This window comes from Theobroma cacao, chromosome 3 (genome assembly GCF_053813885.1).
Source record: "Theobroma cacao isolate CCN51 chromosome 3, ASM5381388v1, whole genome shotgun sequence".
NCBI classification, from domain to species: domain Eukaryota; kingdom Viridiplantae; phylum Streptophyta; class Magnoliopsida; order Malvales; family Malvaceae; genus Theobroma; species Theobroma cacao.
In genome coordinates, this window is record NC_142641.1 from 2,706,208 (window position 1) to 2,729,851 (window position 23,644).

Genomic DNA, 23,644 nt, shown 5'->3' on the forward strand with positions numbered 1-23,644 from the left:
TCCTTCCTATGAACAAACCCAACAAGGAAGAAGAAGAAGAAAAAGAAGAGAGATTATGAGCCCTACACAATTTCATGATCACCACTACCACCACCATGCAAAGAAGGATACGACGTCCAACGGGAATGCTGCTGCCCTATGCCCTCCGCCCCTGAAAATCAACAAAGACTCTCATTTGATCAGGAAATCATCATCGTCGTCGTCATCCTCGTCGGCAGCCTCCTCCCTCGGCGTCACCTGCACCGCCAAGCCACCTCATCAGCAGCAACGCCACCCGGTCATCATCTACACGCACTCTCCCAAAGTCATCCACACGCACCCCAAGGATTTCATGGCGTTGGTGCAAAAGCTGACGGGGCTTTCACGTAGTGAAGATGACAATCATCATAATCATCATCATCACCATCACCATCATCATCATAATAATAACCATCACGACGCGCCTCATCAACCCAAGGTGGATAACGGTGCCGCCTCGGCAGAGGAAGATAGCAAGAGGATCATCAATGACGATAATGATTCATCATCGGTTATAACAGATGAAAACGGTGAAGGGCAAGTTAACTCTTGCTTTGTACCGCCTTTGTTTGATCCACCACCAGCTCCATTTTTGACAAATATCCCAGTTTTTACGCCCAATTCGGCTGATTTTCTGTGCGTGAATCAGCCTCTTTATAATTACACAGATTCATTGTTCTTCACACCAAACATGCGGAGCTCCATTTCATCTTCAGGGTTGGCGGGGATGAATGAGTTTCGTGATTTTTGAAGTTTTGATTCTTTTTTTTGAGTCTTCTGTTCATTAATTTATTATTAATTTTTTGGGGTAGTTTTGATTATTTGGTTTTATGATGCAAATAAGGGCTTCTGATTTTGTTCATGGAACTTCATGAGGAATAAATTTTTTACATTAATTGATTAATTTCTTTAGCTAACCATAGCCCTGATGCTATCATTTGGATGAGATAATTAATTCTCTATTGCTACAATCTTTATTCCTCTGGTTTCTCTTGTAATCAAGAAGAAAGCTTTCCTCTCTATTTTCTGATGGAAAATTGGAAATTGAAATCAGAAATGGATTTTGTTACAAAATGGGAGGAAAAGGGTTATGGCAGTTTATATTTGCACAGCATCTGGCCAGAGGATAAGAGACCCTTCAGCAGTAAAAATGTCACATTACCATCCGATATTCTCTTTGCAGCTTTCAACCTAATCCACTCCTAGGAGTTTTATGATCTTAGAATACATAAGCAGAGATTGTGTTTTAGATTTCATCCTATATATATTTTGTTTCTGTTTATTTCAAATTTTAAATTAAAATATAATTTTACGAGAGATCTCGTAAATCTCACTACATTTATCTTAAGATTCGAATCGAAAACTTTTAACATAAAGTCTTAGGTTCTAAGATAATCAAAGGCAAAGCAATACATTATGGCAAAGGAAAAAGAAACAGCCTTAAACATCTTATGAATGATTATATATATCATTAGATCAGAACTACCAAGGCAAGATTTCCCAGACAAACAAATGACTTTTTTCTTTTTTTCTTATTCTTTTCTTATCGTTGTTTCCTTTTCCATTTTTGAGATCTACACTTCCTAGAGTTCTGTGATACAAATCCCATTACTTTACATGCACAATTCTGTACAGTTAAAAATGAACACATCATCACTTTCTCTTCTTATCTTCCTTTTCTCTTTCAAGGACCACTGGGGCTGCTGGGATGCTGAACCACCACTCTCTCAATCTCCTCATCCATCTTTCCGTGCTTGCTTTCCTTGGAGGTGAGTACCTAGTAAATGTCTCCAAAAAGATCAGGAGAACCATGTACTTACTAGGCATCAAGGCCAGAATCAAGGCTGTGAACAGAAGAGTAACTGCAAATTTCTCGCTTGCCTGGTAGATTAACATCATAGTGGCAAAGTCAGCAGACTATAAAATTGGTCTCCTAAGTTTTATGTGATTATTTAAATTCAAAAAATTGATACTGCTGATCCGTTTTAAAGGCAAGAAACCGACTGAACAAGTAGGGACGAACTAAAAGAATACAACCTGTGGGAAAATGGACAGCAACAAGGCACGGAACTTGAGGAGAACAATGTTTCCGTCTTGGATAAGCTGTTCAACTTGAGATATTGCATTCTGAACAGCCAAAAGCTGCTCCATTGTGTTCATAGGTGGAGGTGCTATTATCTTGATTTCCTCTGCAGGCCGGCCTTGGTTGCAAAATCGCGTAAGAACCATAAAGATTGCAAAAAAGAGGAGCATCAATGCAAACGCATAACCCAGCCATCCCCTGAAATGGGCACCAAATGAATTCCAATGAAGATGACAATGAGAATGATGCACGCAAGGAAACCAAATGTGATATGAAGATCACTATGAAGCCAACTCTATGGCGCTATCTATGCAAAAAATATTTTATGTTTAGGTCAACCGATATCCCTTCTTTATACAAGAAGAACAAAAATTTATAAAAAACACAGTGCTTCCCCTTGTAACAGAGCATCATGTCCTTCAAAGTTTACTTTTCTTTCACATGAACCTTCCTTCGATCAATGCAATCATGTTTAAAATTTATTTTCTTTTGCTTAGGAGAGTACCTAAGGTGACAGTATCCCAATCGAACATTTACACAACTTGACTTCCAGTTATCAGTACACCAGCTTAACTCAGGATTATGTATAAAAAGTGCAGATGGTTAAACCAGTCATTAGAGGCATTTAGAAGGTGCATTGGAAATAAAGCATTCAGTTAAACTTGACAGTTGACAGTCCTGTCCTCAATTTAGGTATACAAGAAAGCAAATAAACAATGAACCTTCTTGCTGTGACAGAGCATGGATTAACTTTTCCTACTTCAAAGTTTACTTTTCTTTCACATGAACCATCCTTCAATCAATGTAATCATGTCTATGACTTCTTTTGCTTAAGAGAGTATCTAAGCTGAAAAGTATCAGAATCAAAATTTACACAACTTGACTTCCAGATATCAGTAGAACAACTCTATCTTAACTCAGGATTATTTACCAAAAGTGCAGACCAATCGTTACAGGCATTAAAAAGAAGTACACTCCAGAAGAAGGTGCATTGGAAATAAAACATTCAGTTAACTTGATAGTTGACAGCCCTGTCCTCAAATTAGGTATACAGGAAAGTAACAAGACTATGAACCCACCAAAATATCTATAAAACTTTATTCATGTCGCAACCACCAACATTTTCTTTTTCTCATTAAGTATCTGAATTCACAGTATCTTAATCAAACAAGCCAAACATAATTTTGACATCCTGGTTCCTGATCTACTCTCTAGACCTACTTGAATCAAGATTTCATATAGGGTTTACTTACACATTTTTTTTTTTGAAAGTTAGGTTTACTAATACATTTGGAATCCAAACAATAGTCAAATTCTCGAATTGGTACCTGAAGTTTAAAAATTCGCAATAAGGTACTTGAATTTTGCTTCTGTCCATCAATTTGCACATAGGAGAAATTAATGGTCTAAAGGTGTTAGTCTTGTGTACAAACTAATGGACAGAAGTAAAGTTGAGTACCTAATTGCGAAAGTTTAAACTTTAGGTACCAAATCAAGAATTTGACAAGCTTTGGGTACCACGTGTAACTAACCCTTTTATTTCTTTATTTGGAAAGAAAAATAGGTCAACATTAATGATTTTAAGACCTCAACAAGGGATACATTACAAAAGAAGATGTCTGGAAATTAAACACAACTATACCTTATATAAACCCTACACATATTTAGTAGATTCGGAACTTTAAAATCTACATTGTGTTCAAATGATGTCATTATCAGTTGCAACAACTTAGTTTCGTTGCTAGCATTATACCGCCAGTATTCATTTGCTATCACATGCTTACCAAAAAATTAATAATAAAGAAAAATAGTTTATTCAATTGTGTCTTACCTGAAAATGATAAACGTGAATAACAAACAGAACACCAAAGACTTTAGAGGATCATCCCAATATACCAGAGAAAGAAGCCACTTCCCAACTTCCATCACTGGAAGAAGCAACTCCTGCAAGTAGAAATGTAAAAAAGGCAAAATGAGATGATAGAACAACTCATGGAAGAGAGGACAACGATCAGGAAAAAGAACAGAATGGCAGAGAATTAAACCTAATATAAGTTGCGGTCACTATCAAAAGTACAGTTCATATTAATCACTCTGCAAACCAACACTGAATGGCATCACTAACAGACACACACATTTGCGCATGCAGCATATACAGTGTTCACCAAGTAAATTTAGCTCTGTAATCAAAATTTAATAAACAAATCCAGTTAATCAAACTCCCTGTCTGATAAAACTTATTTTCAGTTGAACAATGAAAAGGGGCAAAGAAGGGTTAACGATCTTCAAATTCTATAGCAACTAGAGGGATCTTTTGTGATACCTTCATCACAGCTAAATTGGTGTCAATGCCATCTACTTTAACCCCATCAACTGTTTCTTGCGCCCGCACTACTTTTTTATAGTTGTCTCTGGATTCCTTAACTGTTCTCTCCAACAAACTCATCTCACCCACAGCTACTTCACCCACAACAAGTCCAGCCTCACTGAGATTACTCGAACTTGAACCAAACACAAAACCTAAGTTTGAAACCATTGCCAAGGCTGAGATTGAGTACATGCCACCTCCAGCCACAGAATTGTTATCCTGATCTAGTTCCCTTGAACTTGACATATTTGCAAGAGTCTCCAGGATCAAATCTCCCCCAGGTAATTGATCACAAAGATTAAACATGAGAAGAGACTCGAACTGAATGGAGTTTGAGGAACTAATTTCCTGAATGGCTTGCGCACGTAAAATTCCAAGTACAGCTTTCGAAAGTGCGTCATCCTTTTCAATTCCAGCAATGTTGAACTTATTTATAAATCTATGAACATACAAAATTTCCCGGATTATTGCTAGCCAGTAATCACGCCGAGTGTGCCCTTTAAGCTCAGGAAACTCTATAACAACTGGTTCTGATCTACAAGAGAAACACCATAAACAGTCAGTAGATAAGTTATATACCCAGACAAGCTTTATGATAAAACCAAAACATTAAATGAATTTGATGATTAGTTGAACACCAAAATATTACAGATTTCTATTGGCCAGTTACAAGAAGAAAATGAAATAAATATGCATCATGCCTTACAAGGAAATTGATTTGTACAGGACTGCCTTGTCAAAAAGTCGAGTACCCCATGGTCCAGTCAACTCAGGTTTTACAATTTGTTTTAGATCATCTGACAAATCATATCTTTTTGGTTTGTCATAAGATACAACAAGAAGGGCTTCAAAGTATAATGCATGATCTGTCAGTATTAATCGACCTGCAGACATGCAAGATCAATCTTAGAACAGGCTAAATATTGCACTGTATATTAAGTGACAGCCAACACTATTTACCCAAGAGAGAGAGAGAGAGAGGAAAGGAAAAGTAAGGTTGCATTCATAAATTTCATTAACAAAGATATCACATAGCTTATTGCATAAAATGTTTGCTATTCCGTCAACTTACCTGGCCAGGTTGATATTCCAACATGTTCAAGAACCGGTTGAGTAGTGACTGTCCCATCCACCTCAAGTATCTTTTCTTCTCTTGATGATCGAACAGAAGACAGAAGAGATGATTCTGATTGGCTCTTCATCTTTTTAATCACTCTATAGAGATCAAATTTTAGAATATTATATTCAGTTATGTGAACCTACTAACTAGAGAAGCTGCCACAAATCACTAGGCCTTTGATGTGCTATGAAACTTCTATGGATGAATTTAAAAATAAAAACTCAAACAAATGGCATAGTCAACATCAGAATGGAGCAAATGGCCAAGAGATATATAGAAAACTAAGCTTCTGAGCAAAACTTTACATATCATATAATTCATCATGTTAGTGGTGTTACCTCACATACCATTGCCAATTGGTTAGTTAAATGCTTAAGCATGATATTAGAGGCCAAGTTGTTTGTAGGCCTATTTGTTTCAATTGTTAATAGTGGGATTACATGTGAGAGAGAATGTTAAATGATGCAATCTCACAATAGTTAAATTTGGGTTTTGTAGTGTTCTTCGATTTAAGTTGTAGCTCTCTTCTTATTGCCAATTGGTACAGTATTGATGCTTTAGACATCATAACAACTATGATCAAGGATTATGAAGCCCCTCAAATCTTATATATCTGTTTCAATTACATCTAGGGTAAAGTTAAACCAAAATCTCAAGACTGCCTGCGTTTTGTTCATCAGATTCCTTCAGTAAAATAAACATAAGAAATTAACCAGTGATTTATATAGAAAGCACACGGCACACAATCTTGACTTATTGATAAATAAAAACAATTTATAAGTCTGCAGGTATAAATTTAGTTCAAGTTATGCATTTCATTAACCAAATTCTGAACTTTTGTACCATGTTTGGAGACATCACAAGAATTTCAGAAGGCTCAGTTCTCTATATGATTAAAGTGTTGAAATTTGGGAATGATGCTCATTTGGTATTTGTGAATATATATTCAATATAGAAATGTCAGAGGATACTAAGTTGGAGCAAAGCAGAAAAGCATGTTCACAGGTAACACACTTTCTCAATAGAAATCAAGAAGACACACAGAATCTATTCTATACCAAGTGTCAGACTAGGTATCATGCACAACTGGATTGAAGCATATATATATTATATTAAAAAAATTAGGATAACAGAAAAGTGAAAGATTTAGATTTGGACAAAGAATATACTAACGAATGAGTGGACATCAATAACAGCTCAGGGAAGAGTAGTGTGTGCTCTAGAAATTGTGCCAACAACCAAGAGGAGACATGTTCTCTCCCACCAATGATAGGGACCATAACCTTGGAATGTGACATGAATCCGAACCCACAGTGTTATTGACTTAGGTTGTAGCTACCAATTAAGTCTATCAATATAAACTGTTTTAACCAAGAATAAACTACCCTGCACTTTATAAGTCAAGGATCAACCCAAGGTCCTCTTCTTTATCAAGAATTATTCTCATTACCTTCCCACTAACTCTTAAGTTTTTCTACACCTCTTTCTCTCTCTCTCTTTCTTTTCCTCTTTATCATCTCTTTTGTCCTTTTTTAATTGTTGGTTAAGTTCAACATATTAGTTTTAAATACTTTTAGCCCTTATTCCTCTTTTTCCTTGGCCCCCCCAACATAAGTTGGCTAGCTCCACCCCTGAGGATGCTAGGAGGGGTTGAAACTTTGAAAAATCTGCAACTGTCTTTCTCAGACTAAGCTCTATTTGGCAGTTGTAGCTATAGTTGCACTGGGCAAACTATTTTCAGTTCCATCTAATATGTTCTCCAAGCCCTTCAATAAACTGTTTCTTTTTAAAAGAATATCAGTTCTCGGCTTTCAGTTTTTCTTCCAATAATTATCATACTTTAATCTTGTTTGAGCTTATTTTAGGATCCCTATAAGTGGTTGTTAGTTGTCAAGTGATTAAAACCTTTGAGGAATGAGAGCTAAGCAAAGCACAAATTATCTTATGATTGAACAATGAACTCTAATTTGCTGCAGACACGTAATTAGACCAAAAAGGAAATAAAAGAGGGGCAGGAAAGCCATATGATATTCACATGGTTAGGACCCTTACCTTCCCAGTCCATTTAGGTACTTGTCATAGACAGAGAAATGAAGCCTACCACCTGTTGAGGTCGTAAGTACGTTGAAAAGGTTTTCAGAAATAATCACATTGGCAATGATTGGAACTGCTGGAGCTATTCGAGAGAAGGCTTCCACCCCAACTGACAGATCATCATCTAACTGCAAGCAAGACAAGATGATGACCATAAGTTCCAGCACAACCCTAAGGTTTATTCAACAATTACAGGTACTACAAAAGCCACTCTCCAAATACATAATAACAGTTTAAATGAGCATAAAATGAAAAAAGAGATTTTAATTATGCCAGATATTAGACCATTCAGAGTTTCCACACAAGATATGTTTGAAAGAATCCACATACAAAACAACTAAAAGAAGCAAGCATAAATGCAGCCACTTCAATAGATAATTACATCCAACAGGAATCTTTCGCAAGCTGATGAAACTTACATTAATTAGTGATTGGCTGGCAGCTGATGGGGCCTCCCAGGCCACCATCATGTCAAATGTAAGGCGTCGAAATTTTTTATCAGCCAGATGACCCATTACTTGAGTAGACAGAGCAAGAGCCCTGAAACAGCAGTATTCCAAAAAGTTCCTTGCATACCGTGATTTATGCTTTATAGAATCAGATGCCTCAGCATTGAAGCTTTCCTGAAGCTCACTTGAAGAGGTTTCAAGGATTCTGCATCATTTTGTTTTTGTTTATAAGGTAACTATATATCAGAGTCAAAGGCAATTTGCATTATTCTTATTTGCGTACAGGCCAAATTAGAGCATATAAAAACCTAAAAGCCTAATTAAACAAAGACCTTCTAATCAGATTAAGGTACAAGTTACACAAAAACTTTATGTCCTTGTAACAAGCAGGGTACCAATAACGACGTAGTAGCAGAGCAAACCTACTTTGAGCATCTGCGCACGACGATATTTGCAACTGGAGATAGCTCAGGTATCCAATTCCTTCCAGCAGACGGAGACCTCTCCAACTCTTCAAATTCCTCTCCAAAGGAGCTTCGTTTGCTAAGTAACCATTTAAATGATCCTTCTTTTACCAAAGCCTCAAGCATATTTCTAGTTTTGCTTGCAACCGCCATTTCTAACTTTCCCCTCAAGTCATACACGCTGAAATGCAATCCACAGGCAAATTGTCTCAAATCACTATATTAAATTTAAATGTCCCAATATTAAACTTTCAAGTCCAACAACCTTTCAATGCATCCAACTAGCATTAGCCAAAATTAACTTATAATTCATTCAAAATCCAAGTAACATATTTCTGCAAGAATTTCAAATGGCAACCAAAATCTCAAAAGATTCAAGATATAACTCATCCGATTATAAATATTCGCGAACAACTCCAAATATTATTAAAAATCCAGTTGAATGGCCAAGCTAATAAAACTCTCAATCTCAGCATCTTTTACTAAAGCACATGTAAAAAAAATCATACTTTTTTCAAAACCCAATTGCTGAATTCCTTAAACAACCTAATCCCAAAAAACTTAAACTAGCTAAAAGATGGGAAAAGAAAGAGAAAACACTTACCTTAAGAAAATGTGAACCTTCAAATCCTTCTAAAACCCCAAAACTGTGCACTAGAAAATCTCTGTTGATGCCTGCAACATTTCAAGAACCCAATCTCAGATTACCTTAATTAAACAATCTGCCACCAACCCATTTCTCCAAATGGCAAGATTCACAAGATTACCTCAAAAAACAAGAGTTTCGAAACAACTTCCTTTTCAAGAAAATTCATTATTCTTTAATGGGTTTTTAAGAAACAGAAAAGAAAAGAAAAAAAGAGATAGAAAGCTGAGAGCTGTGAAATACAGTAGCTTGAACCACGTAGGGAACCTTCATCACCGGTTAAAGAATAAAGCTTTCGGTTTTTGGTGTCTTTGGGGCGGTGATCAGAAGAGATCTAGTGCAGCTGGAGCGAGAACGTGACTAGCTTTGATTGGTTGGAGGGCGTGGGAGGGGTCAGAGTCAGGAGGCAAAGTTTGGAATCCGGGTGACGTGGGCATGGTCGAGTTTTTGACACAGTCCGTGATCCTAATCCTGTTATCCCACGCGATGAGACGTTGCCCATGCTGTAAGCCCGCAATCTGTTTGGAGACATTAATTTGGTTTTGGGAACATGACATCTGTCGCAAGATGTTTGTCTCAACTCTATATCCCACGCATTATTCACGTGATCAAAATATTTCCATTCAATATATTTAACTGTTTTTTATATGTAAAAGTTTCAAGTAATTTTTTTTATAATAGTTTATAAGGTAAAATATCTCTATTTTTTAAAAATTTTATCAAAATTACATAAAAGCTCAATAATTTTTAAAATAAATATTTTATTTTAAAAAAATATTTTTTATTAGACACGTAAATCTAATCATTAGTCAATTATTAATGTTTTTATCAATTTAATAACGTGATAATATTAAAAAAATAATTTATACTTAATTAATATTAAAAATTATTTTTTATATAATTTTATTTTTTTATTAATTAAAAAAAAACTCCCCATTTGAGTAGCATCGAAGCTACCTTGGGGAGCTTGATCGGGGCTCTCAAGGGAGCACCAGATCAGAGCTCCAGTGCTCCCCTTGGGGAACTCAATTTGGGGCTCTTTAAAGGAGCACTGATGCTCCCTCCCTAGATCAGTGTCCCCTTTTTTGGGCACCCTTATTTTTTTATTTTTTTCAAAAAATATAATAATAATTTTTTAAATTAATAAAAAAATATTTTAATTTTTTTATAATTTTTATTAATGGTGTTTGTACTTTTAAGGTAAAGTGTTCATTTCAAAAATTAATAGACCTGCTTGAAACTTTTATTAAAACTTAAAGAGGTGCAAGTATTTTACCCTAGTTTATAAAAATTAACTTTGATGCAGTACAAAAATAAATGAATAAATAATAAAAACAAAAAATAATTAAATAGTTTTAAGATGTGTATCAATATTTTAAAAAAATTATTCATTTTTTATATTAGTGTCACGATGCAATAAAACTAATGATTGATTACGTTTTAAATTTATCAAATTTTTAGTAGAGTTTTTCTATAACAAAATAGTATAAATGCAATTAGAAAAAAATTCGAAAAAAGTGGAGTGCAAATTGTTTCTATTGGTTAATTTTTATTATCAACGAAACCTATTTATAACCAAAGATATAATTTTTTATACAAATATATAATACATTTTTTTAAATAAATATATTTATTCAAAAAAAATTTAATGTGAGATTGTGTCTTGTATTATTATTATTGAAAATATCCAATATAAAAGAATGTAAGTGTAAATTATTCGTGAATGGACTCAATAAAAACTTTAATCAAAGGTCGAGAGGGGTTTGAATACACTAATTCTTGGCCTAGTGGATTCATGAAGTAGGTTTTTCTATTTTTTTAATATAATATAGATATGTAAATAATTCTTTTTAAAAAATGTTGTAGCCCACTTGATGTCATGTTTGATTATGGTAATGGTAGACAAGTATTTTATTTTCAAATTATTTTATCTATGTGAATATAGAACATTAAGCTCTTGCTTGATGTTCCTTATTAAATTATCATAAGTAGAGTATTTTTTTTATTTAAAGAAAGGAATTCAAATTCTGCTCTTTAAATAGAAAATCATATACTAAATAATGAACCAAATATTAGAGTGTAATTACAAATAAAGTATTTCATACTGAAGACTTTCGATAAAGTCATTTGATAGTGATAGCCATTAAAGAATTAATTTATTTTTTAATGTTTGATTTGTAAGAATATCAAGATATTCATGAAGTTAAAAGATAAATAAAGGGTACTTGTAATTCTATGATACACATTTGAAAATAAATTATCCAGATTCTTATTTATTTCGTTGGTGAAATTTAAATTTAGAAATTAATTAATAAATATTAGACTTCAATTATTTTCTGGTATTTAATTATATTATTAGCTTCAATAACATTTATTTAGATTCAATCCCTCTGTAGTATTGGAATGATCATTTACCGTTAATCAATAATTAATAAAATTAATGGAAATAATAATAAATGAATAAAGTGAATCACACATGACCTTTTCCTCTCATGATGGCCCTTGCCAAATGATTCCATTTTGGTATTAAATGAATTAATTTTTGCTTTTGAATTAGCCCATTCTTTACACATGAGGCCCAAAAGTTTCCAATTAAGGGGCCTGATATTTTTCCCAACCCAACCCAAAAAAAACAAACAAACAAAAAATAACTTATCTATTTGTCTAATTTAATATGGCTTTTTGGTAACCTAATCTAATAGGAATGGTAATGGGTATTTAATTTTCATGTATTCAGATCAACCCGACCCATTTACATAGGATTCGGATACAGGTTTTGAGACAAATTCGGGTATCACATTTAGATATTCGATATTCAAACTATGGTCGTTTTTTTTTATAAAAAATAACTATGACATTTGTTAGTTATTTAAGTTTTTTTTTAAACGGTGGATATTTAAATTGTTGTTTCTTGTATCTTAGAATTTGTTTATTATTAATTATGGAGAATTTTTTAGTTCATAGGTACGTTTATTAGTAAATTGTATATATCATATGAGAAATAAATTTCTTTCTTACTCGAGTTCGAGTCAAATTATCAAGTACCTATGGAATAAAAAAAACTTTAAAAATTAGGTATTGAAAGAATAGTACTTATCTAATTCAGTAGGGTTGGGTAACAATTTTCAAATATTAGTTGAGAATTTATAAGATTAGAGTACTTTGACAACTAATAAAGTTCACAGTGTGGATGCTTTTAAAAATAACAAGTACTCTATCTTTTATCATTTTTATAGTCTAGTAGTTTAAATCTTTTGCAAAGAAATAGAAATGAGAGAGAAATCTAAGGCTTTGACGCAAGATAAACGATTGCAACTTTAGATCTCGGTAACCCAAATTATTTTTTATTTATTCGAAAAAAAACAAGAATTAAGACTCAACTTTTAGAGGAAAGATATTCATGCATGATCTATGAATCAAATACTCAATTACATTAATCTCCCACGTGATAATGCATTTGTAACTCTGGAGCTTACATAACAAGTAATGGAACCTAAATTCTTCTTATTGTTCTTAGATTTAATAACTGGAAATTTGTACAGGTAAAGCTTAGTTTTGGGCTTCATTCATTGGGAACAAGGCTAACAGCTCTGTCGGGTAGGTCTTGTGCGTCATCGAACCCACTTGCGAAATGGAATGAAACACGAATAAAGGCTCGTTTGATCAAAATTTTTGTTTTAATTGTATTTTTTGTCTTTAAATGGTTATTTTATTATTGGTATTTTGAATAGCTTATATAAGAGAAAGAGAAGTAAAAAGAGAAAATAAATAATTTTCAATATATATATATATATAAAAGAGAAGAAATACGACCTAATTTTAAGTTGGTTATTTATTTTAAAAAATCTTTTTTCTCTTTCTCTCTTTCTCACACACACACACACACATATATATATATATATATATATATATATATATATATATATATATAAACTTAACCACTTGAGTTAAGAAAAGGGATGAAAATTTTGAAGTTTTTAAAATTTGGCATAATACTTAAAAAAATTTAAATAATTTTTTTATTTTTCTATTTCTTTTAATCAAAATTTTATATTTTTATTTTAAATCAAATAAACCTTTATAATTAACGGTTAATTAACTGTCATTAATTAAAATTTTATTTATCATTTTATATCCACGTATCACGTACATGGATGGTGAAAATGTCATTTAGATATATCATCATATCACATTATCATCTATTATGACATATTATCATATCATGTCAGCACCACATGATAAAAATAACAAGTGATATTTTAACTAACCATAATTAATCAACCTTTAATCATAAAAATATATTTAATTTAAAATAAAAATATAAAGATTTGATTGAACGTAATAAAAAAAAAAACTTATTTCAATTTTCTTCAAAAATTCAAGAACTTCTTTAAGAATTTTGTCTTTAAATTTTAAAATCCTTTCAACTGCAACGGGAAGTTTGAATTCTAAAGTCTCGATCTTGTCTGAGTGTGCAATAGTTGCTTAAAACATGTCTTAATAGCTAAGAAACCGAAACTCAAAACTTTGTCTCCCTAATTGGATTTGCAAACTAAGTGTGTGGGAATGTGTTAGGGACAAAAACCTATTAACGTGTCTTCCTTGTAAATATATTTATATCCAGCAAAGAAACAAAAAATCCTTGTAAATCATTCATCACGTGCAAGTTTTGTTTTCTTTCTTTTGTCTAAACCCTTTGGTAGGGGCATAAGGTTACACTTGAAGAACAGACCTAACGTGATCAGTCAAAAAAGATGGGTAACTCACTATCCTTGTTGGATTGGATGGTCAACACTACACTCTTATGACTATAACAAAGAACAATTAGACAGATAGATATATATGCTTGTGGCACCAGTTCACTGCTTGGTAGATAAACACATTGCCTTCATTTCCACCATTAAGGATAATATAATTATCTGCCACCACCTTGAAACCTCAATTGTCATTTCAGGAACATGTTTAGTTGGAGCATCTATATCGATTTTACTTGAGCTGGAACCTTAGAAGTCAGCATTTTCACACTGCAATGGAACTTATATGAGTTATTTGGCAATCATTTTTATGAGGAATGATCTTTACCTCCTTTATATATGATACAAGGGTTTATATGGCGATCAGCTTATTTGTCCTCCCACACACCCCCCCTTCCCCATGATATTGTTTCAATGTATGAGGGATGACACAGAAAGCTACTTTAGGAACAAACTTTTTGAGTTGAGGCTTTAGTTTTTGAATGCTTAAAACAAATGATGTGGAAGCATGCAGGAAGATTTGATGGCATTTTTCAATAGTGTAGTGGGAATTAATAAGAAGACCGACTAGCTAACAACCTCCTCCACTTCTTAAGTATCAAGCCCCACTGTACTTGGATCCTTGAACTTGCCCCTATAAGTTACCTTTCCTGATCTCTCCAACTTCACCTAATATGAGACCCTAAATCTGCATTGGGGAATTATAATACACGGAAATCTATCCTTTTAGTTACTATGGGACCCTCCAGTTCGAGGCCCTTCCTCCCTCCTAGTTCATGCATGCTCCAAGAGACAAGCAAAAGACTTGGTCAAAAGGGAGTCAAAGAAGAAAGATTTTGATTGGGAAAGGGTAACAAAAGTGGCTTTAAAAGGTTCATAAGCTCTTATCATTTAGAGATGTTGGGGAACCCACGTTGCCCATCCTCTTGTGGGCATGGCTGGTCCATCTTAAGCTGTCCTCCTCCTCTTGCATCCCCCAATTTCTTGTATGCACTGCATCTGCCCCCCATTCTCTTTTTCATTTTACACTATACAACAAAATATAACTAGAAATAAATAACTAAAAATTGTTCCCTTCCCTTCCACCCCCCCTCTATCAACTTCTCTCCTCCAATCATTCACTTGATGAATTGGCAACATCCATTAGATTTCTTGTATCCTTCTATTTTGTGGGATCCCATTCATTCTTTCCCACGTGTATTTGGCAATCGGCCATGGCCTCTTCATTTGGCTTTGTAACTAGAAGAAATTTGTTGCTTCTCTAATTTGTAACGCGTATTTGCGTCAAAATCTTATTGTTTTATGGAACACCCTCTGAAAATGTTGGTGCCAAAGAGGATTAGCAGTTTCTGAATTTTTACCGACAAATGGGATTTTTTCATGACAACTTGTTCCATATTATTTGTTTGAGTTCTTGGTCCTACAAGTCCTGGAGCTAGCTTGCTTTGCTGATATCCAACAATGATAACCAGCTGGTAGTTCACCTATGGTAGATTATATAAATTTTAAACACTTACATTTGAATGATTGTACTTGGGGTTCAAATCATCATAAAGATTTCAAGAAAGAGAATATTAAGTATAGGTTTGGATGAGCAAGTTGAGATGAAATTCCATCATCAAAAAGTTAAGGCAAACAACATGTGATGCTTCTTTTCTGTTGTTTCTTCTGAAAATTGTCAAGGTTACATGTCTCTACTCAAAGCTTTTTAGATGACAGGTTGTGGGGGTATAAAGTCTCAAGACTAAAACAGTAAGTGTATCCTTGGTGCCATTTTCTATATACGAAGGCCTAAGTGCTTCTTTGAGTTATTTCCAATAGAGACGAAGGTAGAACTACAGTGGCTCAAGTTTTATGTTTTATAAAAGCTTGATTAATATGGGATGCATGAAAGCTCATGTCTGGTTTTATTTTGTTCATTTGTCGGGTTTTTTGTATCATTTCTTAATCAATTTACGATGGATTTTTCTTAATTTTTGTCATTAACTAATGTCTCATATGCAAGTGAAGTCTGTTCTGAAAGGAACTGATTAAGATTTATTTAACTAAAGTTATTAGTCATATTAAGCTCAATGTCTCAAAGTCCAAATGATTTTTTGGCTCTTTATGCTGTCATTTTGATCATCCTTACTCTACCACACAGCACTCAAGTCTAATCACGTCGATTAGTGTTTAATTAAGCTTTGCATGATATGGCTCCACTGAGAAGAATTGCCGGATTAGCAGCCATGTTTTGATCTTAATTGCGGGCTTAAATAAAAGGGAATTGACCAAAGAGACATGAAGAAAACAAGAAGAAGAAGAAACAAAATGTACTTGTAAGCTTTTCTTGTAAATATTGAATAGAATTCCAATGCTTGTGACTGGCAAATTACAAGTATAAATTTTTTCACTTATGCTAGGTACAGCATCAAGTGGGGTACACTTCTGATACTTTTAAACTTGGAAAAGTGTTGAAAAATAGAGCATCTTCATGTGTTGTAAGGCAAATTAGGTGTAACATCTAGAAGTTAAGTCAAAGAGGACCATGCTGCTGAGTGGAAGCAAGCTAGCCCTCCAACATATCCTTCTGATCTCATCAATCTATCCAACTCTTTTGCCTCCTGTGCTTTTGCCCTCTGTAATGTGATACATTGCAACCAAAAACTAATCTGTCAGATTAAATATTTACAAAAAGGAATAAAAGACTATGAGCTTTATAAAAAAAAAAAAAAACTTTCTGGGAAAGCACCTGCATTTTCTCCATGGCATCTGACTCCGAGTTGAAGTCATAATATGTGCTTGCTGCCGTCAGCTTCATAGAAAGAAACTGTAACATTTGGAAGAAAAGTAAAAAATATACATGTTAGATCACTGAAACTTTGTTAGAAACATGCATACATGCAATACATATATACATACATACATGCATACACTGCATATATACATGCGAACATACATACATACATATATTTATATTGTATTTTGGATTGAATCATTGATCAAAAAAGTTGAATGAATCAGTTAGCTTTCAACTCACCTCAACCTGATTCTGCAAGGACTGGACATAATTGATTATCTCATCCAACATCACTGCCATGCCCATGGTCTGCAGATTATCAACACAGTTGAAAATGTAAGAGAAACTTTGTTGTTTTTGCTACTTTCAATATATTACATGATGCAAATTGAGGCGGCAGAGTTTGGGAACAATTCCTTTTTCCTTGAAAAGAGAAGCATTTTACCTTGTAGCATCCTGGGACAATATCTTGCAAGCATCTTAGTCTCTCATTTATTTTCCCTCTTCTAACCTGATTGACAGAAATTGCATCATTTTCAATAGGTTGACACAGCTAAATCAATCAAAAACAGAAAAGAAATAAAGCATGAATTCCAATTTCTTGAGAAGGGAGGAGTTATCACTTATTTTTTACTCTTTTCAGCAATTTTAAATTAAGTTTTGTCAGCAAAGGTTTGTACCCTTTCTGCCAAACTGTGACTATCAGTTGCTTGACCTCTTCTGGCTCTGACATGAACCACTTCTTTTGGTTTCTCCTCTCCCTTCTCATTACTTCTTGCTCTTTTCCCTCTTCCTGGATTCTGCATAACAATCAAACCAATACAAAATTGAAAAACCTTAAAAACTCTATCTTACTTATTAAAGAAAAGGCTAATTTAAACATAAGAATTGGAAATTTAAACATAAGATATACTTACATTTCTTCTCTTGATTCCACTTTCAGAAACCTGAGGAGATGATGAGTTCCCAGAACTACTTTCTGATACATCCAATGCTTTCCTCTTCTTGATTTCATGGAATTCAGTTTTAGATGTGACAGTGGGCTGAGCAACTGACACTACTGAACTCTGGTTGCTATGATGGATAAAACCTGGCAAGTTTTCCCCCCAGTTATTGCCTGGAATCTCAGGTGCTTGATTGCTGAAGAAGCTGTCATTGGAGAAAGGCAAGAAGCTTTGGAAATTCAAGGCTGAATTGTCTATGACACCTGGGCTCAGCTCAGCAAATTGGTTGAGTGATTCCATGGCGGGATCAATATCCAAGAAAGAAAATGATTGTTTAAAACTTTGAAAGTCTGATGTGAAATCAGCCATGAGCAAATTTATGAGACACAATCGTTTTTATTTTCCAAATTGCCAAATGGTTGTTTTGGATAATGAAGGAGTGGGACTAGTACTTATAGAGAGTGGGATCAGAACCTGAATATTCATGTAAAATAACTTTACAATTCTTTTTTTCCTTTAGGAAATGGAAAAGAAGAGGTGTATTTTGAGAGGACCACGTGGCAGTTTAGGCTTCTGTGATTTTGCTCCCTGGCTGGGCCCCATGTTCAGGAGATATATCCAATAATGGAATAGGGCCCATCAATAAGCTTTTGGCCCACTGATCAAGTCTGAGAAATTGAACTTCTTTTACATTTTATTAAATTATTTAATAGAAATAGGGCAAAAATAGTCTTGTGGGGTTTTTCTTTTTTAAGTTTATTTTGTTGGGTTTTGATCAGAAAATTGTTTAGACTTTAGCATAGGGTCAAATTCATGCAATAATTATTAAATGGAAAGGCTATGGTCTTGGCCCATAGTGTGATTGTTTTACATTTATTCTTTATAGAATTATTATTAAAAGTTATTTTTGGGGACCTTATCATCACCACCACACACTCCTGACTCATACAACCACTGTTATCATTGCTGCTAAGTGCATTTAGACATAAAATGGGTATATCAAAAGTATTTGCTTTAGTGGTTACAAAAGATGTGAAGCTTTGGATCATATCTGCAATGCAACCAAGTATTTGTGAACTTCTATTTTCTCCACTTGAAAAGATCTCAAGCACTTATCACTTTGAAGTGCCCATCACTTTCTATGTATCATGATAAATATAGGTGTCTGTCTGTTAAAATCTTCTTTGTTAGTATCATGTTTGATGTAACTTACATGACCAATCCTAGTATCCAAATCATTTTTTTTAATAATTATATATAATAGTAACAGCAGATTAACTTAGTTGATAATAAGTTCATCTGTTACGATAATAGAGAATTTTAAATTTGAGTCTATTGATGATTTTTAATCGACAGTTCATATCAAATAAACGATTCTTGTGAAATAATGGGTAGTCAAATCTGATGGGGATGAAAGCACGAGATTGTTGGGACGCAAGAGGAAAATTAACAAACTCAATTTGTATAAAAAGGAAAGAAGGAAACATTTAACAACTACGTACTTGATCAAGTTAGCGGTTGTGTTGCCATGGATGAGGCCTTATGTTACCAAGAGTGTCTTCTTGACCAGTGTAATGTTTGGCGTTTTCTGCCCTTTCGTGCAGGTCGAGATGCAATTGTAATGTCGTTGTGAGTTTACAGTTGATCGTTAATGGAAGCAGACTCGAATAAGTAATTATGTATTCATTATCAGCAATCAATCGAATAATGCTTTTCCAAAAAAAAATTTACTTTGATCAGTTGTCCTTAAAAAATGTGATTTGTTCTTCAAGAAGACAAATGGAGGGTTAAAACTTGAAATAAAATAAGATAGTATGAATACTGTGTACGTAATAATAGAAGTGAGGTAGGATGAAAAGGAGATGTCACAATTTAGGTGAATAAAACTCGTGTCCGACCAGTGTTGGATCCGTATGTGCCGACCTCTCTTCGAAAGCAAAATTTGGCCAACAGGGATGGCCGAGGCAGTGGGTTTTGCCATTGGGTGAAGACTTATCAAGTTGCATGGGCAAAGCTTTTTGCCTTTTCCACTGTTATTTTGGCCGATACCCTTCATTTTCCTTCCCGAGAAATCTATATAAATCTATAGCATTTGAACAAAAACAGACGAAATAAATGAACATATTGCATGTGAGATGTGTGTTTGGCACGTGGCAAAGCATTGAATTTCCTACTCCAAAGGCATGGATTTTGCTATAGCTAGGCTTTCCATAATAAACCAGGATGACCGGGTAGGTATTGGGAACAAATCATTTGTGAGATGGAAGCCCTTTTGTCCAAAATTGGATATGGTTTGAGAACTTGATAGGTAGTAAATTTTGGTGCCTTAATAAATAATGATGCCCATTGTACACAAAACTCTTTGAATTGTAGCAACTATTTGCACCCTCCAAAAAGGATTGCTTTGACTTTGGAAATGGAATGATTCTTTGAGGCCTAACTCATTGCTATCTTGGAAGTAAGTTCACGTTGGTTCCACGTTACAAGGATATTAACTGTGAGAATCTCAGACACTCTGTTTGGTAGAGGAAAGAAAATGGAATGGGAAAAAAAATGAAAAGATGAAAACTATTATTATCATTATTTCCGTACTAATTTTGGTTATTTCTATTGATCTTTTTATCAAATTAATTTTATTATTAAGACTTACATTCGTAAAAAAAAAAAAAAGATATTAAAAAGCACATGAAAATAAATAAATATTTTTAAAAGATTATACATAAAATATGTAATTTTTAAAGTTTTAAAAAAATGTATGATTCTAATCTGAATTTTCGATACTAATTATGGTATGATTGTTTTTACTTATTAAATCTTAATCAATTGTTATCGTTTTGCTTTTTATCTTTTACTTTGACTTTGTACGACCTCTTAAAAAATAATAAATAACAAAATATCAATCAAATGGATGTTATAATTCTCTTTTATCACATTTTATTTTCACTTTATCAAGCGAGTTCTCTTCAAGTTTTCTCTTTGCTTCTTTCGATTCTTCTCTCTCTATCGTCTTGTATATTTATACACACACACATATTTATTTATTTATTTAAAATATTTAGATAAATTTTGTGATGGTAAGGATTCAAACGTGCTCTTCATGTCATACACAAGCACCCAAATAATTTACCTAACACGAAGCTTATATTTGGTTGGACCATGAAAAGGGTTGAAATCATCATCCATGGGATTTGCCTAACACAATTAAACAATGCATGGTTCAACCATGACGCATTATGCCATTACAGAATATGATCGTGAGAAAGTGCATTTTAATCATTTGAATAATTTTTTAACTTTTGAAAATATTTATATTTTTTTTGTATATCTTAATATATATCATAAAAATGATTCACAATGTTATTTATATATGAGTAGTAAATATCAATTAATTTTTTATTTTTTATAAAAATGAATCATATTGTTGTTGATATAACCAATTAAGCTTTTTAAAAGTTTAATTTGATACGTAATCGATAAAATGCAATGTAAGATAAAACACGAAATTAGCATTTAAATATTTTGTTTAATGATAAGTGTATGTGTCTCCTTATAAAAAAAAATGATTTCGAATTCTTAACTTAAAAAGTTATATTTAATAAAAAAAATAAAGTTAAGTAAGAATATAATTCTCATGCAACATATCGCTTCTCGTAAGATAAGAATACTGTGTATTAAATAAGTAAATATTTCAAACACCTTATTGAATTTTATAATATTTAATTTAATCAGTATATTATTATTATTATATTACACAATTTTCACTTTCATTTCTTTCTTCTTTTTAAAATTACAAAAATGAGAGTATGAAATAAATTAATTTTTAATCTATTCAAATAAATATATAAAAAAATTACATTTACTATGTAAATAAACATTTAACGATATTACATTACCATATAAAAATAAATAAATAGTTTTTCTTTACATTACCTATTTACCATATTACACTTTTCTTTGATTTGGGATTGTTCGGCCTTTTGGGCCTTGAACCGGACCGAACTACATTTTACATTACCATATTGCATTGGTCTGACTCAAATTACACATGCAGAAAGGTTCTGAACCGGACCAAAAGTCCAAAAGGGAAACAAGATACCAAGGCCTATGGCCAAATGGCCCGCAGTTTGAAAATTCAACATGTATTAAATTAACTGAAAAAGGAGTAAAGGAAAGCCAATAGGAAACTCTACCATGCTATTTCCCATGTAAAACACGTCCAAGAGAAAGGAGAACGGAGATTAAAGAGAAAATTAATGAGAGTGAGACAATTTATTTTGATCAGAGCCAAAGGATGAATAGAAAAACAAAAATGTGATTTCATCAAGAATATCAAATATTGTTGATTCGAGAATTAACGAAGTCAATGGAGTGATGGGTGATAACAACCGTCATTTTTTAATTTTTAATTTTTTTATTATTAAATGTATAAAACTTGATATTATGATATATATATAATATAATATAATATAATATAATTATTTTTATAATTATCTTTTAATTACTGCTCATATAAATGGAAGGAGACAAGATTCCACAAGGTGGTTTTTTTGTGATGTATAATTGCAAGTTTTTCAGGAGAAGGTGTTTATATTGTTCATTTGTCCGGTTGGTTATCTGGGTGCTTCTGCCTTTGGGTTTGATAGCTAGATTACAAATCTTAGGTGAAGATTATGTTCTGAAATGGGAATTCTTTACCTGGGTGGCAAAAGTTTCTGTGGAATGCTTGGACTTACCTTTGTGTAGCCTTGTTCTTATTTGGATTGGATCAATTCTAGTCTTTGCAAATGAGTTGGCTTTCGTCCCCAGTTATTGACTTCTTCCATTTTTGGATGGTTTTTGAGGTTACAGTTGGTATACAGGACGTAGCTCACATTTTTTGTATTTTAATTGAAAAGAAAGACATTTTCATGTTTCATATAAAATATATGAATGAGAATGTCCGTTCTATGATTTATTTTTATTGCTGAAATCTTATTTTTTTTTTAATTTTTTTTCTCTCCTTCTTCTTATTACTTTAAAGTAATTTTATTTATACTTTTAAATTATTAATCATTTATAATAAAAATTCATAAACTTTTAATGTTCCATGCATAGATCAAATTCTAGTTTATCATAATTTATTAAAAAAAAAAGGCATAATACTTAGAAAAAGCCCTTGAACCATTCAAAAAAATTTAAATAAATCATTATTCTTTTATTACGTTCAGTCAATTTTTTATATTTTTATTTTGAACCAAATAAAGTTTTATAATTAATAATTAATTAATTGTTATTAGTTAAAATATCACTTATATTTTCATACCACATGGGGTTGATATGACATGCTAATATGTCATAATGCATGAAGATATGACATGCTGGTGTGACATGATGATATAATCATGTGATATTTTTTATTTTTCACGTCAAAAACACATCAACGTCATATGAAAATAAAATGACAAGTGATATTTTGATTAATGATAATTAATCGATTGTTAGTAATAATTGCTTATTTTATCCAAATAAAAATATAAAAATTTAATTGAATGTAATAAATAAAATAGTTTATTTGAATTTTCTTAAATAGTTAAAAAAAAATTCAAGTATTATGCCAAAAATTTAATAAGATTCACTTGTGAGAGTATCAATTTGTCAGCCATTGGATCTAAAAATTTTTCTAAGTGATATAATAACTAAAATAATAATAATTAAAAAAATTTTCCTCAATCCAAATTTGCAGGAGAGTACTCAAACCAAATTTAATACGATTTTGCTTAGAAAATTGTTGAGTACCGTCATAAGTAGAACTATATTATTGTTGCCCAATAACTAATTAAGTCTTGTGAGACAATTTTTTGTATTTTAAAATATGCTTTCATGACTTATTTATCAAAAAACTTGTTCAAAATTAGTACTCATTTCTCATTACTATAAACCAAAATA

At 32.7% G+C, this 23,644-nt stretch overlaps 3 protein-coding genes across 3 annotated transcripts; 1 reads left to right on the forward strand and 2 right to left on the reverse strand.

Moving 5' to 3' along the window:
* Window positions 1-922, forward strand: LOC18604137 (VQ motif-containing protein). Its single transcript, XM_007036480.3, has one exon. It carries the CDS (start codon window positions 56-58, stop codon window positions 767-769), a length of 714 nt encoding a protein of 237 aa, XP_007036542.3. The 5' UTR covers window positions 1-55; the 3' UTR covers window positions 770-922.
* A 510-nt stretch (window positions 923-1,432) lies between these two features.
* LOC18604138 (uncharacterized) lies at window positions 1,433-9,616 on the reverse strand. The gene is made up of 11 exons (XM_007036481.3): window positions 9,364-9,616; window positions 9,201-9,271; window positions 8,559-8,777; window positions 8,103-8,337; window positions 7,642-7,811; window positions 5,542-5,684; window positions 5,176-5,353; window positions 4,425-5,004; window positions 3,933-4,045; window positions 2,056-2,299; window positions 1,433-1,899 (listed from the first exon to the last, which is right to left on the reverse strand). The coding sequence occupies exons 3-11, from the start codon at window positions 8,747-8,749 to the stop codon at window positions 1,672-1,674; spliced, it is 2,082 nt and encodes a 693-aa protein (XP_007036543.1). The 5' UTR covers window positions 8,750-8,777; window positions 9,201-9,271; window positions 9,364-9,616; the 3' UTR covers window positions 1,433-1,671.
* Window positions 9,617-16,297: 6,681 nt separating this feature from the next.
* Window positions 16,298-18,155, reverse strand: BEE3 (BR enhanced expression 3). Its single transcript, XM_007036482.3, is given in 7 exon segments — window positions 16,298-16,536; window positions 16,538-16,614; window positions 16,728-16,805; window positions 17,016-17,084; window positions 17,221-17,286; window positions 17,456-17,575; window positions 17,693-18,155. Coding segments are annotated over 7 exon segments (831 nt in total). The 5' UTR covers window positions 18,089-18,155; the 3' UTR covers window positions 16,298-16,511.
* Window positions 18,156-23,644: the final 5,489 nt, after the last annotated feature.

What these genes read in the sequence shown, in the direction of transcription:
- LOC18604137 (XM_007036480.3), top strand. Translation starts at nt 56, where the DNA reads ATGAGCCCTACACAATTTCATGATCACCACTACCACCACCATGCAAAG.
- LOC18604138 (XM_007036481.3), bottom strand. Translation starts at nt 8,749, where the DNA reads ATGGCGGTTGCAAGCAAAACTAGAAATATGCTTGAGGCTTTGGTAAAA. An exon ending in CCAATTTAGCTGTGATGAAG is followed by an intron (nt 4,046 to 4,424) that starts GTATCACAAAAG and finishes TTCTACTTGCAG; the next exon opens with GAGTTGCTTCTTCCAGTGAT. An exon ending in TGCTGTCCATTTTCCCACAG is followed by an intron (nt 1,900 to 2,055) that starts GTTGTATTCTTT and finishes TTAATCTACCAG; the next exon opens with GCAAGCGAGAAATTTGCAGT.